At 38.4% G+C, this 12,626-nt stretch overlaps 1 protein-coding gene across 8 annotated transcripts in view; it reads left to right on the top strand.

The window, feature by feature from the left end:
* The window catches only part of LOC114243997 (sensory neuron membrane protein 2), a 50,855-nt gene extending 41,987 nt beyond the window's left edge, over positions 1-8,868 (top strand). For 4 of the 8 annotated variants that reach the window (XM_089732197.1, XM_028175671.2, XM_089732198.1 and 1 more), the window contains exons 6-12: positions 594-686; positions 2,291-2,382; positions 3,440-3,657; positions 4,172-4,297; positions 5,785-5,971; positions 6,361-6,486; positions 8,637-8,868. In XM_089732197.1, the coding sequence (XP_089588323.1) occupies positions 594-686; positions 2,291-2,382; positions 3,440-3,657; positions 4,172-4,297; positions 5,785-5,971; positions 6,361-6,486; positions 8,637-8,864 (1,070 nt within the window). In that variant the 3' untranslated portion in view covers positions 8,865-8,868. The remainder of the gene's footprint in view (positions 1-593; positions 687-2,290; positions 2,383-3,439; positions 3,658-4,171; positions 4,298-5,784; positions 5,972-6,360; positions 6,487-8,636) is intronic. The other 4 variants (XM_089732201.1, XM_089732200.1, XM_028175674.2 and 1 more) reach the window with 2 other exon arrangements.
* The last annotated feature ends 3,758 nt before the right edge of the window (positions 8,869-12,626 follow it).

Below are 12,626 nucleotides of genomic sequence, written 5' to 3'. Positions count from 1 at the left end.
TGATCCGTTTTCGTATCGAGGACTCGATACGTTTACATTACGAATTCGATAGATATTCGTGCTTGACGTACAGGAAATGGTGCGTACAAAAGGAATTTTGTCTTCTCGTCGAATGCAGAATATTTTTATTGATAAAAACAATAAATATAATACATAATCGTATACCTTTAAACGAGAAATTCTTGTATATAATATATAATCTGAATCTCGGAAACGGCTCCAACGGTTTTCATAAAATTTAGTATACAGAGGATTTCGGGGGCGATAAATCAATCTAGCTACTATTTATTTTCAGAAAATGTTGTTTTATTCGTGTTTTCAATAATCAACACTTCCCGACATCTATTGGCGAATAATAATACAATTTTTCTTAATTGAGGGCAACTAACCGCTTTAAAGACACAACAAGATGGCGTTATCAAAAAAAAAACGAACAAAGCTCGGTCATCATCTAGTAACGATAAACTAAGAAACAGCATTTCAAGCTTCCAACTCGCTGGTACTGGTGGGATGCGTGTAAATATGCTTCCATAGAGGCTTTATTCCCTTTCTTGTTAATTGGCATAAAACTTTAGATTCTTCTATACTTTCAGATGTACCAGAGCTGTTTCTTATGGGTATGACTTTGCCTTTTCAGTTTGTCACGAAAAACGTACGCAAATACAACCGGAGTGTGCCATTGAAATGTTGAGTGTTTTTTAACATTATCCATGTTATTACCACAAGGCATCGCTTATTAAATTGGCGTCCCAAACGCTCCAAGAATGCGATCGTCAATATTAACCTATCATGAACGAATCAAAGCAAGTTTATCTTGTGAATTTGCTTCATAGCCCGGACCGCGTCGAAAATGTCGCAAATTGAATTTTCATGGCTCCCTCCATTTCTACGATTTTGAAACTTCGACTAACTAATTAACAATTAAATGAAATGAAATGCTTTAGTATCGATATTCATAGTTTTATATTTAACTACACACATTAAACAATATTTTCTTTTTGTATCTAACAATATATACATACATATGTATATATAATATATTGTCCAGTTTGAATTTTGATTTTCTTCTTCAACCCGTATCCACCCAATGCTGAGTGTAGGTCTCCTTGAATGCACACCATTCTCTTCGATCTCTTGCCTTTGTCATCCAATCCCTACTAACTAATTTGACCAGGTCATTGGTCCACCTCGTTGGCTGTCTGCCCACGTTACGACGTCTAGTACGAGGTCTCCACTCCAGTACTTTGGTGCCCCACCGATTGTCAGTGCGACGGCATATGTAGCCGGCCCACTTCCACTTTTTCCGAGCAATCACTTTGGCTATGTCAGTCAAACCAGTTCTTCTGCGGATTTCGGTATTGCGCATTTTATCCCGTAGAGAAACGCTTAACATAGCCCGTTCCATGGCTCTTTGCGTGACCTGCATTTTGGTCATAATTTGCTTTGTGAGCGTCCATGTCTCGGCCCCATACACTATCACAAGAAGAACACATTGCTCGAATATCCGACGCTTCAATTTCATAGGTATATTCCCCTTTAGTATGTCAGCCAGCTTACTGAAAGCAGCCCATCCTAGATGTGTGCAGCGCTTTATCCCTCGTTCCTGGCTGGTTCTATCGAGACTGATGTTCTGTCCTAGGTAAACATACTCCTCCACCCTCTCTATTTTTTGGCGTCTAACTCGAATGTTTTTTTTATTTATTGCTTAGATGGATGGACGAGCTCACAGCCCACCTGGTGTTAAGTGGTTACTGGAGCCCAAAGACATCTACAACGTAAATGCGCCACCCATCTTGAGATATAAGTTCTAAGGTCTCAGGTATAGTTACACCACATATAGTATCACTACAGCACATCATTTTGGTTTTGGAGATGTTCATTTTAAGGCCAATACGAATTTTGATTCGGGTCTGTCAAATCCGAGTTTAGGACGGAATCGAGTGGACCCTACATTAGGTAAAAAAAATATAACTGTACTTGCGCTTTGGATCATCAATTCGCATAACCATAATATTACGAAGAAAAAACATCGTTCATATAATCTCGATGAACATTTGAAGTAGTCAAAATTATTATTTATGTTTGTAATCAGGAGATTTGAACTATATAAAAAGTTATCGTAAAAAGATTAACGCTTTTAATATGAGATGCAAATCATTTATTATATTTTATAGTGACTAAGCCACACACACATACCTTAATGGGCGTTTTTAAGTGTTTGTTATTATTATTATATTTAATACAACTTATGTAAAATTAACGTTATCAATAAATAATTATTTCATTCCAGGGTTAATCTGCGGCAAGATTCGTTCGGAAAAGCCTCCAACGATGAGAATATCGAAAAGCGCCAATGGATTTTATTTCTCCATGTTCTCTCATGTAAGACTTGAATCATTCAGTTTCTAATGTTTCCTAATTCCTATAATAACAAAACTAGATGATGACCGAACTTTGCTCGTTTTTTTTTTTTTTTTGATAACGCCATCTTGTTGTGTCTTTAAAGCGGTTAGTTGCCCTCAATTAAGAAAAATAGTATTATTATTCGCCAATAGATGTCGGGAAGAGTTGATTATTGAAAACACGAATAAAACATCATTTTCTGAAAATAAATCATAGCTAGATCGATTTATTGCCCCCGAAATCCCCTGTATACTAAATTTTATAAAAACCGCTGGAGCCGTTTCCGAGATTCAGATTGTATATATATATACAAGAATTGCTTGTTCAAAGGTATAAGATAACATATGATTTTAATTAATGCAAATATACAATTGAAGGTCTTGTGGTAATTAATGGTCGCCGGAGCACACAGTAGCGATGTATGCCATCACTGCATCAGTACCGCTATCCCGATTCCGATCCGGTAGTAGATTCCTTCGCGAAGCAATTGCTCTTGAGTTGTTAGGTCTCCTTCGGCAGTTGTTAGCTAATCCCACCCCTCCTGACTGAAGCATTGCTCGCCCACCTGTCCTGGTGAAACTGTAAAGGCCTCCGGGCCACCAGTAATCTTCCACTCATCAAAAAAATAAAACAAAAAAAATAAAAAACCGCTATCTACTCTGATATGAGATATTAACTTGAACACTCCCCTATGCTTATACGAGTATAAATTGGAAATGACAGGATTGTGGTACTGGTGGTAGGACGTCTTGTAAGTCCGCACGGGTAGGTACCACCATCCTGCCTATTTCTGCCGTGAAGCAGTAATGCGTTTCGGTTTGAAGGAGCAGCCGTTGTAACTATACTGAGACCTTAGAACTCATATCTCAAAGTGGGTGGCAGCATTTACGTTGTAGGTGTCTATGGGCTCCGGTAACCACCTTAACACCAGGTGGGCCGTGAGCTGGTCCACCCATCTAAGCAATAAAAAAATTGTGCAAGCTTACAACATGCTCTGACACTACCATAATGCATTGATCTTTTTTTGAAATTACAGATGAACCGTACAGTCTCTGGGCCATACGAGATGGTTCGTGGTACTGAGAATCTATCGGACTTAGGGCATGTTATTTCATACCAAGGAAAGCGGATAATGTCAGCGTGGGACGACCAATACTGCGGTCAGCTGAATGGTACAGACTCGACTATTTTCCCGCCACTCGAAGATGGGAACATTCCGGAGAAACTTTATACGTTTGAACCGGACATATGCAGGTAATTGGCGTTGCTACTGGTTTTGCGTTTTTACTGGTGGTAAGACGTATTGTGAGTTCGCACGGGTAGGTACCACCGCCCCGCCTATTGCCGTGATGCAGTAATGCGTTTCGGTTTGAAGGGCGGGGCAGCCGTTGTAATTATACTGAGACCTTAGAACTTATGTCTCAAGGTGGGTGGCGCATTTACGTTGTAGATGTCTATGGGCTCCAGTAACCACTTAACACCAGGTGGGCTGTGAGTACGTCCACCCATCTAAGAAAAAAAAAATAAGAAAATTCGTTCATTTTGTCATAATTATGATTTCTATTTGTTTTATCGAACCTTAAAATCTTATTGTACCTGATCAGGTGATCAACGAAATTTCTGTAACTACCCTAATACGTGTAGTTACAATAAAACAAAAATGACCCAAAACTACAAAATCAACAAACTACAATATGTATTTAACATAAACTAAGATTCAAATAAAATTTCAGATAAGTTCTCAAGAATCCAATAACCGTTCTTACAGATCGCTGTTCGCAAGTCTTGTAGGGAAAGATACCCTTTTCAACATCAGCACTTATTATTACGAAATATCTGACATGACTCTGGGTTCGAAGAGCGCTAATCCTGACAACAAATGTTTCTGTAAAAGGTACGTGAATTATTTTTCGAGGATGGAGCATTTTCGTGACTGTTATTGCTGGCGGTTCGTCGCCCAAAACCCAATCACCTGTGTACACGAGCGGGTCCGAACGGCATTGGGCATTAAATATTTAAGATAGATTTAAGATTTTAATATTTAAGATTAAAGATATTTCCTATACTAATATTATAAAGAGGAAAGATTTGTTTGTTCGTTTGTATTGAATATGCTCCGAAATTACTGAACCGATTTGAAAAATTATTTTACTGTTTGGAAGCTACACTATTCCCGAGTGACATACATAATCTTTTTTGAAAAAAAATAGGATCCTTACTAAAACTCCAATTATGTAACCCAAGGTGTAAAAAAAATACCTAAAATATTCTTTACATTGCGTGCCCTGCGAAAACTATTGATGATAGAATAAAATAATATACTACGACTTTGTAGAACACATTATTATCGACAAAAAGTGTCCCGACGACAGCATATTATTATGTTTAACTATTGTAGTTATGCCGCAATAAGTGTTATTTTATTTTAAAAAATAAAACAACGTCTAATATCGTTGAAATCTTTGTTAAAAACCCGAGCGAAGCCGGAGCGGGCCGCTACTATTAAATAAGTTGACTTACTCATTGATCATCTAAATACTAAGTTAGCCTGAACTAGGCTTAAGTGAATCGGCCTTAGTTTGCTTAAGGTATCCAAGTTGAGCAAAATCAACGTATTTCCCGATGAAGTTACTATGTCTTCGATCAACTATAATTCGAGCCCTTGGGCCTTCTGTGTGCTTAGTGCAAGTTTTTTTAACGTAAAAGTTAACTCAAGTTTGTATGGTGTAGGAACAGCGCCCCTAGAGGCAATCGTTCCAACTCCATACAAATTTGAGGTTTTTTTTTTACTTATATGGGTGGACGAGCTCACAGCCCACCTGGTGTTAAGTGGTTACTGGAGCCCATAGACATCTACCGCGTTTATGCGCCACCCACCTTGAGATATAAGTTTTAATGTCTCAGTATAGTTACAACGGCTGTCCCACCCTTCAAACCGAAACGCATTACTGCTTCACGGTAGAAGTAGGCAGGGTGGTGGTACCTACCCGCGCGGACTCACAAGAGGTCCTACCACCAGTAATAACTTTTACGTTAACTTTTACGCTATCAAGAACGTTAAAAAACTCTCACTAAGCACACTGGTATCAGTGTTAATTGCGTGAAAGCTGCATATCGACGCTTGAAAGGCAAACGTGACTAAGCGACAATGCGTGAACTTTACAGTAGACTAATTTAAAGTTGAAATACCTGAAAAAAATTATATTTTAACAAATCTAACTATAGGATTGAAATAATTTCAATAGACCTAGAAATATATTTTTTTTGCGCATCGAATATGGTTATTGCCTATCATTTATGTATAAAGCAGTTATTGTCGTTTAGTCACGTTTGCCTTTCAAGCGTCGATATACACCTGCGTATGTCATGAATGTTTTTCAGAAACTGGAGCGTGAAGCACGACGGATGTCTCCTCATGGGCGTGCTGAACTTAGCGCCTTGCCAAGGAGCTCCTGCCATTGCTTCCTTACCGCATTTCTACTTGGGCTCTGACGAACTAGCTGACTTTTTCGGTGACGGAATTAAGCCTGACAAAGAGAAGCATAACACTTATGTTCACCTAGATCCAGTAGGTTCTTTGAAACTTCTAGAATTTTCTCTATCTCCGAGAACAATTTCATCATGATCTCGTTTCTCGAAGGTTTTTCGTCCTGCACGATACTCATGTCAACGATATTACAACCAGCACATTTTTATTAGGCATGTCCAAAAGCAGTTCTATAGTTTTAGCATACTATGTACCAATTACCTTTTTTCAAAGTAGTTCGTGTCTAGAAGTACTGTCGTTTAGTGCGGTAGGGCCCTAATAGATCCTTGGACCCGCTGTCAGCTCCCAACATCTGCAGATCAAGACCCAAATACCCCGCGCGAGGGGGTTCGGCCACAGCTCGAACAAAAAAAAAATTAATACAGAATTGTCCGTGTGCTTAAAGAATTAATATCTTGTATTATCAACAGATAACTGGAGTAGTAATAAAAGGTGTGAAACGTCTTCAGTTCAACATAGAACTTCGCAATGTACCATCGGTGCCACAGCTCAAAGAAGTACCCTCAGGGCTGTTTCCTTTGCTCTGGATTGAAGAGGTATGACCATCTTCCTAAAGTACGGAACTACTTATATTTTACGAGGCCAAGGGATTCAGTTTGACACAAAAATAATACCAGTATTTTTAAGCCTCAAAGCACTCTGGATGAATGAATGCTCTTGATGGTGTTAGGGCGTTTTGTTAGCCCGCACCAGGAAGGTACCACAATTCTGCCTATTTCTGCTGAGAAGCGATTCGATATAAAGGTTGGGGTATAAAACTGAGACTTAAAATTCGCGTCTCAAGAAGGGAGGCCGCATTTAAGTTGTGGACGTCTATGGGCTCATATAACCATTTACATCCTGTGAGTCGAGTGCTCGTCCATCCATTTAAACGTAATATTGCTACTATGATAATCGACTCTTTTCTAAACATGAACAAAAAAGTAGAATAAACAATAATGTAAATTTTCCTTGGGTCTTTGAAGGTCTACTGTACGTAACACAGATGAACAGGCGCACTCGCCATTTGGTATTTAGTGGTTGCAGAAGGCAGTAGACAAAATGAATGACACAACCCACCTTGAGACTTGAGGAGTCTGATCCAATTCTATAGAAAATCGCAAATTACAATTTTTATGGATTCAATTTTCATTACAAGATGTTATTCCTTCCTCGTGGAAGTTATTCGTGAAGATTATAGTTATCGTGACGTATATTATTAGAAACGTACGTTATTAGTTATTATTATTATATTATTATACTATTATATTAGTAGTAGCCCCGATAATCTACAAATTAAAGAGCGGACGGTTAGCGTGGCATGGACATGTGATGCGTAGAGAGAAGATGCATGTGACTAGGAGATGTATTACGGAAATGGTAGTGCAAGGTAGAGGGGGAAGAGGTCGACCGAAGAAGACATGGATGGAGTGTGTGAATGACGATATGAGAGAGAGAGGAATGAGTGTTGATATGACGGCTGATAGAGGAAAATGGAAGAGAAAAATTAGCTGTGCCGACCCCACCTAGTGGGATTAGGTTGAGAAAAATAAGAAGATATTATTTGAAACGAACATTGACATCACTTAATACGAGTACACCGGGAATATAGTTCTTTAGATCATGCCCACTTTAAGCTTTAACAGTGGCTTCCTTGCCTCAACGTGCAGTTTGCAAACGGAGCTGTTTTAAGTATAATTAAAACGTTACGTTTATTAAAATTTTCTCCTGTGTAACGCATAGGGAAGATACACGTAGACGAGAAGTAAAAGGATCTTTAACAAAACACTGACACAGTCTTTTTTTTTCCTACCTGAGCTGATGGCCTTGAGAGGCTATTTCAGCGGAACCTTAACTAGTAGGTGAGCCCACGGGGCTCAAACCTGACGACGTTACTAACACGAACCCTAGCAAGAGTCGTGCTTCACAGAATCTACCACGGATCGGAAACGCGACCCACTGAGAAGATCCGGCGAGAAACTCAGTGGGCTGTGTCTGAGGGTGACGCCGTCGTATTCTAATCAGACATATTAATTACTATTAAGGCTAGACTAACGAAGCGAATGATTTTACTCTGCCTTCTAAGTTACTATGAACTTAAAAGGGCCGGCATCTCTATAAATAACTCCGCTAGATTTATTCATTGACGCAGGTCCGACGAGTAAATGATTTACCAACGACCCGATGTTAGGTACGCGATTAACGAAATTGACTCTAAGATTTGAATTCGAAGGCTCTTTCGCATTCAAATAGCTGTTACATCATTCAACCGAATCCGAAATCTACTACAACTGATCCGGCATAACTATTCAGTATCCTTCCGAATTGGATCTCATTTGTTTTTATTCGTTTTAACTGAGAGGCAACAGTTTAAATACGCTAGCCGTGTCACTATTAATGGTCGACGAGTAAATTAACTCATAGACACAGCTCACTGAGTTTCTCGCCGGATCTTCTCAGTGGGTCGCGTTTCCTATCCGGTGGTACATTCTGCGAAGCACTGCTCTTGCTAAGGCCAGTGTTATTAAGACCTCCAGTTTGAGCCCCGAGAGCCTACACGCTAGGGTAACGCTGATGTAGCTTCTCAAGTCTATCAGCATAGGTAGGATAAAAAATAATAATATTAATGGTTAATAAGCTGCCAAACGTGAGCATTTGTGAGCTCCGAAGCGTTAGGTGCCCGTACAATTTGCTATTCTATTTACAGGGAGCGGAAATACCAGAGTGGTTACGCAAAGAAATAATGGACTCCCACACGATGCTGTGGTACGTGGATGCTGCTCGTTGGCTCGTGCTGGCTGTGGCTGTGGTGGCGGTACTGGTGTCGGCTGCGCTCGTGGCAAGATCAGCAGCTCTCCTACCGTGGCCTCGCAACAGCAACTCAGTCAGTTTTATATTAGGAAACGGTGTTAATACAAGTAAAGTACATTCGTAGATTATACGTTGTTTTATTCATTTAGGATATGATAAAGGAAATAAATATTTGAAACGCCTTATTGATTATGATCAGCACAAAAAAAAACATGCTACAAAGAAAAAATATGTGTGGTGTCGTGGGACATAGGATAGGAACGAAGTTCCTTATTATAAAAATATTAATTTTATGTTCTATTCAAGGTATAAAGAAAATAAAACTGGAGGTTTCGCAACAACCCACGGTCATTTGGTAACGTGCGAACTTATTGTGGTACACTTCATTCACGGTTGTTTGCATAAGAGTTTGTATATTGCGAAAACGAACACTCTGAGATCGTGGTCAATGAATGATAAAAAAATATGTTATTTTTTGTACGTTATTACAAAGTAAGTAAAGTCGTACACTGTGTGCATTACTAATTTGTACGTTAATACAAAGCTAAGTCGTTCACTGTGTGCATTACCAATAAAAATCTTACGTTACGGACGTTTTTCCCGGTGAGGGTACCCCTCCGCATCGTCCCATAAGGAACTTCGTTCCAAAAATACATGTACGTAGGTATTATACATATTTAGGGCATTTTCGGGACAAAGAGTATTTATATTTAGTTTTAGTAAATCATCATCATCATTATCCTGCCCTTCTCCCAGTTACCTGGGGTCGGCGCAACATGTTTTCTCCTTCCATACTCTTCTATCATATACCATTCCTTCGCTCACTCCCCTCTTACCCATATCGTCTTTCACGCAATCCATCCATTTCTTCTTAGGTCTACCTCTTCCTCTATATCCTTCCACATTCATAGTTAACATTTTCTTACCAACCTTTAGTAAATATTCTCTCTTTATTTTAAGGAGCTTGCTAAATACAGTTTTGGTCTCTGTAACATCTTTAAGCTCGTGTATATAGTTACGTATAATACATAAATAATACTAAGATTAACTAAATTAAAAATAAGATTAGTAAAAGATAAGGTTTTGGATTGATTCAGTGGAAAGAGTGCAGTGGAAAGAGTTGGAGGAGGCCTTTGTCGAAAGGCACACCGAGACGAGATACATTTTGTAGTAGAAGTGTAGATTTTACTGATATATTTTGTTTTCATATATTATATTGTTTTTTTATTTTTTTAATCCACTTGATTATTTTTAGCTTAAAATGTAAAATTTTAGGGAAATAAAGACATTATCATTATTATTATTATATCTATGTCGTCTAATCACCAGTCCATAGCAAGTGAGTCATTGGGCATCTATTTGTCTTTACCACTGAAAAGAAAACTCATATTATTCACCTGTTAAAATCATGGATCGCGTTGTTGAAGGCCAATAACAGACTATCTTTGATGTCTTGTCATTTTTATCAACGTTAGACATTCTTATCTCGGTTCAAAGATTTGATTAGACTTCCATGTAATCTGTGCTATCGTTTTTATAGTCAAAAATATCAACAATATTGGTACACCGTATTACAGGTTTAGAATAATAAAATTTTACTAGGTGAATAATCATTTGAAATATGTAGTAAAAACATGTAGTATTGAAATAACATATTATGTAGATTGCTAGCTATGACGTTTATTATTTTGATTTTATTATTTCGTATATTCCCAAAGACGAAACATTTCAGTACCTTTTTCTTTTCTGTTTGTTTATTAGCTATTAACGGGCGAGTGCTGACGATAAAAGTATTGGGAACCAACTTATTGTCCAATCTTTACAAGATCCTCGTGAAGGTTATGGGGCGACGTGTGGGACAAAGTCACGCATTTCGCTACCAGTACTCCAGCGCAGCGCGGGACAGCAGTTCTGCGCAACTGCCACTATACGGACCTACAGTTCCACTTAATTCTAGGACAGCCAGTTAGCGGTGTATCGTGATTCCGACTTAGCGAGCAGGTTTTGGTCCAGTGGGGTCCCCCGGAATACCAACGACACTATTTGGGGCAGTCTAACGCCTGGGCTGGGAGTCTAGTTATAGTTTTGTCTGAGGTAGCCCGCCGCTATCTTGCCCAGGTTCCACCTCAGGTAGGAATCGAGCATTGGGCGAGTGTGCTAGGGAGCTATGCAGTGGGTTTTTTACTTTTTTTTAATTGAATTTTTGGTTTTTCAGAAAGCCACTGGTGGTAGGACCTCTTGTGAGTCGGCGCGGGTGGGTACCATCACCACATGTAAAATGAAAATCGAAAGTGGTTACTGGAGCCCATAAACATCTGTCATAGGCGCACAAATTAGACCGCTTCTTAAGCCTTTGACCTCCAGTAATAATTCACTGGGCTACCCTATTAAGCCATTAATCCATCCAATCATTTATCTTCAATTCAAACCTGCAAGTTCACTTCTACTTGATGTTATCACTAGATAACATCATATTCTCTGGATAACATAAAGTAATTGACGTAACACTGAAGACAGGTCTCTCTCAATAAATCACCAATGAGATTAAATTGCGCGTGATAAGAACTCGGTAAAAATAGACGAAAGATCAATCAATCAGCTGATTTTGACTGAATCTAAGAGGTCTAAGTAAATTGGTAACACGCCTCAACACGGTCCTGCGGCATAGTGTGGTAGACCTCTGCTTCTTACACGGTACTTCATAAATTTAGAAAAATATTAATAGATAATTATCAATCTAAGAAAGGGCACAAAAAAGGTTAACTTTGTGGAAACTTCCATAAATGTATTCATTATGCATAACAAATTCGGTCATTTTTTTTCAACAAAACAAAAATATTGGAATTGCAAAATAAATGAAGAGCTTTGTTTGTTCATACTTAAAGATCGCGAAGAAGCTGGAAACTCGGCTGAACACCCCGGACTAGGGTGTTGGCCGAATTGGTCATTGAATTACCATAAAAACTAAAAAAAAACTGTTCAATTATTGGCCTTTCAAGGAAGGCTTCTACAATAGACTACTATCAACTTCGATAGGTAGCGTCAGTCAAGTCATCAGTCAAGCCTTATTAATGGTTTTTTATAATAATAATAACAAGAAAGAAAGAAAGAAATCATTTATTCGCCAAGCATAATGAAAATGAGTTATTACATAAGTTAAAAGCAGCGTGTCTGCTTTATCATTATTTGATATGCAAAATTTTGTGCAGTGCAAGATATTATAATATTATCTAATTTACCATTCATTCATCCAAAATTCAACTAATAATTAAAAATTCCATTTATTTTCAATGTCGTCCCTAAGAAAATCATTTATGTGATAATAATTTCCACTATTAAGATTATCTTTTAGTTTTTTCTTAAAATGAAAATCGTCGAAAAACAAACCTTAATTCCAAACATAAATTAGGTACAAATAATAAAACAAACCAATTTAATTACTGGTGGTAGGACCTCTTGTGAGTCCGTACGGGTAGGTACCACCACCCTGCTTATTTCTGCCGTGAAGCAGTAATGCGTTTCGGTTTGATGGGTGGGGCAGCCGTTGTAACGATACTGAGACCTTAGAACTCATATCTCAAGGTGGACAGCGGCATTTACGTTGTAGATGTCTATGGGCTTCAGTAACCACTTTAACTCCAGGTGAGCTGAGCTCGTCCACCCTATAAGCAATAAAAAAAAATTAGGAAAAATAACGAGGCTTGGAAAGGGTTACCGATTCAGCAATGCCTAATAGTAATGAAACTTTTATCACCTTTTATTCTATACTAGCGACCCGCCCTCGCTTCGGAAACTGTAATTTATTATAGATTTCTCCACTATTTAATGAATGTTATTATACATATAAACGTTCCTCTTCAATCACTCTATCTATTAAAAGAACCGC

Source organism: Bombyx mandarina, chromosome 13 (assembly GCF_030267445.1).
Source record: "Bombyx mandarina strain Sakado chromosome 13, ASM3026744v2".
Taxonomy (NCBI): domain Eukaryota; kingdom Metazoa; phylum Arthropoda; class Insecta; order Lepidoptera; family Bombycidae; genus Bombyx; species Bombyx mandarina.
This window is presented reverse-complemented; position numbering and strand designations above follow the sequence as displayed.